This window comes from Capra hircus, chromosome 8 (genome assembly GCF_001704415.2).
Source record: "Capra hircus breed San Clemente chromosome 8, ASM170441v1, whole genome shotgun sequence".
Taxonomy (NCBI): domain Eukaryota; kingdom Metazoa; phylum Chordata; class Mammalia; order Artiodactyla; family Bovidae; genus Capra; species Capra hircus.
In genome coordinates, this window is record NC_030815.1 from 83,302,870 (window position 1) to 83,308,869 (window position 6,000).

The window sequence follows — 6,000 nt, forward strand, 5'->3', positions numbered from 1 at the left end:
GGTTCCTGGAAGTAACCTACTTACCCCGACAAAGGTTACCTATCAAAGGCTGACAGCAAACATCACAGTGAATAGTAAGACAGTGTATATATTATCCCTCAAGATTGACGATCTATTTCTGTTTTTCCTCTTCCATTAATACATGTATGCTTCTTAGACTTACAAATCCAGTACAATGCAGAATGGGGAAAGCATAAAGAGCTCACCTGAATTATGTTCATTTTCTGCTTTTGGGAGAGTAGAGAATTGTGGTTCAGCTGAGAGGACAGAAAGAAGATGGATGTCATGAGATTTAACCTGTCGTATAGCTCCCAGATTCACCTCCCCAAATCTCAGCACCCCAACTGGGGATCATCTTCCTTATCTTCCTCACCCTCCTCTGGGCCTTGAAAAGGCATGAGAGGGATCATGCACAGGTGGCACCACCCCTCTGTGTGTAACTCTGAGATGACCATGAGGATTACATCTGCGTTTTCTTACCAAGTGAATGTAAACTTTTCTCAACTGTTTAAAAATAATGCATGTGTCCTTCTAACACAAATAAATAAAAACAACAGATTAGTTTAACTAAATACACCAAAGAATAAGACACTATTCTTTCATTAAAACTAACTTAGCAGAAAAATACTCAGTATGTATCATTTATCTATTTTTCTTACTATTAATAATATTATTTACCCCCTGGTATAAACAATCTACAGAAAGCCTAGATAGGATGCTATAAGGCAAGAAATTTTAATTGCTTTAACTGTGATGTATTTGTTAAAAGGCCTTTTTGATAAGATGCTTTTGGTGACTAACCTATAAGTGCACTGTTCTCCTAATTCTTTTCTTGGACAAATTACTGAACCTTTCAGGTTCAATGTCTTTAAAGTTTTCAAGAGAGTTAAAATAGATGACCTTGGAAAGCCCTTCACATATCATCATCCTGGGATCCTGTGAGGTCAGGATGTCACGTGTCACATGTGATGGACACATGTGACCACAGCACAGCATCTGTAATATGTGGGGGCCATTTAAGGGGAGCAGAGACAGCATTTCCTCCCTCTGCTGGTTATTTCTTACCCCCAGCCCTGCCCTCACAAGCTCTCCAACAAAATGTCTCTTCCTGAGTAGCCTGCCCCTGGACCACCTCAGCTCACTTTGCTCTTCTCAGCAATGGCCCAAACTCCCCACGGTCAAGAGTTTGGTGGCTTCTGGAGGTGGCATCATCACCAAGACTGGCTCATTCTGAGCAGGGGGATTAAGAACAGCTTCTGATCTTGCAAGTTTAGGATCTACTCCTTTCTAGGCCCAGTCTGTCTCTGCTATGAGATTCTGGAGCGAGGTCTAAAGTCTTATGCATGCTCTCTTCCAGCTAAGACTCCCTTTTACAGAGATTCCCTGCTTCTAAACTCACAAGGATCACTTTATTTCAAGGTAAGTGGGATGTGGATCTAAGAAACAAATTCATTTTAGGAGCAAATGCCTAATTTTTGGAATTTATTATAATACTACATGTAAAAGAGACTTCCTGACAATGCAGAAGGGGCCAGGAACCTCTGTCTGCCCCAAGTGACAGGAAGAGACAGAATTCCCAGAACACATCTGACACATGGTAGGATCCCATCTACATTCACATTCCTTATATTTCTGGAAACTAGGGGCAGGCCACTTTATTTAGGGTTGTGAAGGCTACAATGATGGTTTTAGGCTGTTGTGATATTTAGATAAAGCCTGAGGTTGTAAGTAAAGCACACCTGCCCTTCAATCTGAATTCCCTCACCACTAACTTATGACCTGAGCACATCGATCCACCACCCTGAGCCTCCGTTTTTGTTAAAGTGGTTGTGAGGTTACATAAACCCGTCCAATGAAAAAGAATAAAGTGTCTTCCAACTATAATAGCACTGGAACTTATTCAGTGCTCATTATCTGGCACTTGTCTAAATACTTTGCAAGGGATGACTTAGGTCTAAGTTTCAAAACAACGCCATCAGTCATCATGAGTATAATTTTCACATGAGAAACTGGACTCTTATCCAGGTTCCTTCTGTAACCCTGCTTACAGGTGACAGACCTGGCATTTACCCAGGCCTTTCTGGCTCCAGAGCTAGCGTTCTCATTCCCGACCCATGGCCATCATCAGCGGTGTAAATTCACTCTCTCTCCTGTCGCCGACATGGATTTTTTCCCCCGTCAGGCTGCAGGCGGGGACAAATCCAAGGTCCCACACAACCAGGCCTAGACTGAACACCTGCTCTTAACCGGACCAACCCGACCTGCACTCTCGGAGCCCGAGGGCCCGGGTCACCCCTTACTGGCCTTCCCCAGGCTGAGGGCCCGCTCGGGCATGTACACCAGCGTTGGTGGGAGTGCGTTTCAAAGATTTTCCGCTCTCATCCCTAGCCACAAAGGCACCCCCTCCCCGCTGACCCCCCGCCCCCTCGCACTCTCACCCCAGGTGCGCACCCTTCACTTTCCGAGCAGAACCCCACGTTACGACACCGCTCCCCTAGAGTTCAGAGAAGACGAGTGAGGAGGCGGGGCTACGGCTGCACACGCGCGGAAGAAGCCCAGAATACTCTTCCCAGAGTGCTGCGCGGTGAAACAGACGGATTCAAGACTACATTTCCCATAGACCTCCGCGTCCACAGTGGTGGTGTCTCTGGAGGCTTTTATGCATTTTAGTGCAGTCCATGGGGTCGCGAAGAGTCGGACACGACTGAGCGACTTCACTTTCACTTTTCACTTTCATGCATTGAAGAAGGAAATGGCAACCCACTCCAGCGTACTTGCCTGGAGAATCCCAGGGACGGGGGAGCCTGGTGGGCTGCCGTCTATGGGGTCGCACAGAGTCGGACACGACTGAAGCGACTTAGCAGCAGAGCAGTGTCTTAAAAGTAACCTGCCCAGAATCTCAAAGATCCTGAAGAGAACAGGTTAAATTTTAACTTAACCGCCAAATGCGAGGGGTGGTCTTCTATTGGCTCCCGATTGAAATAGCAGTTTTTTCATTAATCATTTGGAGACAGATTGGGAAACTTGAATATGTGTTCAGTTCAGTCACTCAGTTGTGTCCTGACTCTTTGCGACCCCATGGACTGCAGCAGGCCAGGCTTCCCTGTCCATCACCAACTCCAGGAGCTTGCTCAAACTCATGTCCCTTGAATCAATGATACCATCCAACCATCTTATCCTCTGTCCTCCCTTTCTCCTCCTGCCTTCAATCTTTCCCAGCATCAGGGTCTTTTCAAATGAGTCAGTATTGGAGCTTCAGCTTCAGCATCAGTCCTTCCAATGAATATTCAGGACTGATTTCCTTTACGATTTTATCTCCTTGCAGTCCAAGGGACTCTCAAGAGTCTTCTTCAACACCTCAGTTCAAAATCATCAATTCTTTGGTGCTCAGCTTTTTTATAGTCCAACTCACATCCATACATGACTATTGGAAAAACCATAGCTTTAAGTATACCGACTTTTGTCAGTAAAGTAATGTCTCTGCTTTTTAATATGCTGTCTAGCCTGTTCATAGCTTTTCTTCCAAGGAGCAAGCATCTTTTAATATCATGGCTGCAGTCACCATCTGCAGTGATTTTAGGGCCCAAGAAAATAAAATCTCTCACTGTTTCCATTGTTTCCCCATCCATGTGTCATGAAATGACGGGACCAGATGCCAAGATCTTCATTTTTTGAGTGTTGACTTTTAAGCCAGCTTTTTCACTCTCCTTTTTCACCTACATCAAGAGGCTCTTTAGTTCCTCTTCACTTTCTGCCAATAAGGGTGGTGTCATCTACGTATCTGAGTTTATTGATATTTTCTTCCAGCAATCTTGATTCCAGCTTGTAATTCATCCAGCCTGGCATTTCACATGATGTGCTCTGCATATAAGTTTAATAAGCAGGGTGACAATACATACTCCTTTCCCAATTTGGAACCAGTCTGTTGTCCCATGTCTGGTTCTAACTGTTGCTTGGAGTCCTGCTTTAATACCTAACATTTATTCCATCACTATGTCTTTCACATTTTTTTAATACAAAGAAAAGAATAGGCATTCTTTTTCCATCAGTGCTCCCATTAAAACTCAAGGTTGCTAAAAGAAGTCAAGACACATTTTAGGAATAAGGCAAATAAGACATTTGAACATTGAGCACAGCAATACTATAAAAGAAAGTATTTGAGAAAAACAGAATTTATCTCAGGAAAGGGAAAAGAGGAATTTCAAAAATGATTAATGTATGAAAATGCACACAATCCAAAATAAGAAAATGATTATCAAGAAAAGCACTGGCAGTTCCATGGTCAAGACTCTGAGCTTCCTTGGGTTGGTTTCCTGGTCAGGTAACTAAGCTCCCACAACAGTGTGGCAAAAACAAAAATCATGTATTTATCAGAGATGACTCTGCTGCCACCTTAAGTAAACATCCTGGTTTGTTTTTAACCAAATTAAGTACATATGAGAATAATATTATAGGGACATCTTTTAACTAAATTACATATATTGTGCTTGTTAACATGTGCAATATGTTACTATATTAACTAAATAAGAACTAATATATTAATATATATTAATATTAACTAGATCCTAGTTAATATTAATACAAATTACTAGTAAATATTTATATATTTAAAGTTAATATATTAACTATATGTAATTTAGTTAATAAGGTCAATATTAATTGACATCAAACATATCATTTTTTCTATAACAATGATTTTTAAAGTTTGGTCCTATTCATAAGGTGAAAAAAGGAATACAGTCATCAAGAAGTTCGTGCAATCTACGCGAGCAGAGACATAAAGCTTCAGCAGCTTTCCTAGGAAATTCTCAGCCCGACCCATGCCTGGAACACCCTGCCCATGGTGCTCAGCCTCCTCAGTTCCCTGCTGCCAGGGTGGACACGGCTCTGGGCCAGCAGAGAGGGCAATGGGCACAGTTCAGCCGGCACTAACGGGCTCTTCCCTTGCTCCCCAGCCGCCACCGCCGCCGCTTCCTCTTGGCGTCCTCCGGCCTCGCTATGCCTCGTTCAGGGAATCCGCCTCAGTCCTGCGTCTGGGCGTGTTCTCCCGCCTTGCTTGGCCGGATCCAGAGGCGTCTTCCCGCCAGAGTGGATGTGCTAGTGCTGGACTGGGCGCGTCCTCACCTGCCCTACAGGAGTCTGTGGGCATGCTCCCACGCCTGGGTCTTGGTGTTGCAGAAACCAAGCACCACACTCGGGAGAGTTGGCGTAGATTATTACGCCAGCGGGCCCAAAGGAGTTTAACACTTTAAGCTCTGAACCCAGAACAAAAGGGTTACCGAGTTTTCATAGACAGACTATAGTGGGCAACACTAGCTGCTAATAGGCTCGTTTAAACTAAGGGGTTTTGCACGCTTGGAAACAGCAGTCAAGATGGGGAGGGGGATGCCTGACCTTTACATGGACAGGCATGATTAAGCAGGTTTGCAGGGGCTGGGCAGTTGCAAAGAGTAGGACAAGGGTGAGTGAGATAAGCTCCAGTTCCTAGTATTGTAAGTCCTCCCTTTCTGAGACTACATGACCTATGTGATCTAGACTTTGCAAGGAGCAAGCTGAGTTACAGAGGCAGAAGGAGCAGGAGGTTATGTAAAATTTTAACTTTTCCTCTTCACTGGGAGACAGGCTGGGTTTCCCCGCAGCCGGGATCTAGGCGCGTCTCCACCCCACCCTCGACCCTCTTCCCCGGCTAGGCCCCACGCCAGTGTGAAAGGAATTCAGGTTTACCTCAGCTGGGTAAGGAGTCTCCTATGTTGATCAACTCCCAATGGTCATGGATATATATCGTTAATCAGATTGAATTTTCTATCTTTGCAAAAATGGACCTTATTTGGTGTCATGTGGACTCTCTGGGAAGGACAAAAAAACGTATTTTCCATAAGCAATGCAGTTGGTTTGTTAACAATCAAATCCGCTTCTTTTTCTTTAAATGCAGCTTTTAAGGTAAATACCATTGAACTTGTACCAGGAAAGCAAAATGTGACAGTTCAGGGGATGGTCATC

At 44.2% G+C, this 6,000-nt stretch overlaps 1 protein-coding gene across 1 annotated transcript in view; it reads right to left on the reverse strand.

The window, feature by feature from the left end:
• ZNF782 (zinc finger protein 782) overlaps positions 1-2,536 on the reverse strand; it is a 71,353-nt gene extending 68,817 nt beyond the window's left edge. The window contains exons 1-2 of the mRNA XM_005684153.3: positions 2,452-2,536; positions 207-257 (exon numbers count right to left, since the gene is read on the reverse strand). Coding sequence (XP_005684210.2) covers positions 207-221 — 15 coding nt within the window. The 5' untranslated portion in view covers positions 222-257; positions 2,452-2,536. The remainder of the gene's footprint in view (positions 1-206; positions 258-2,451) is intronic.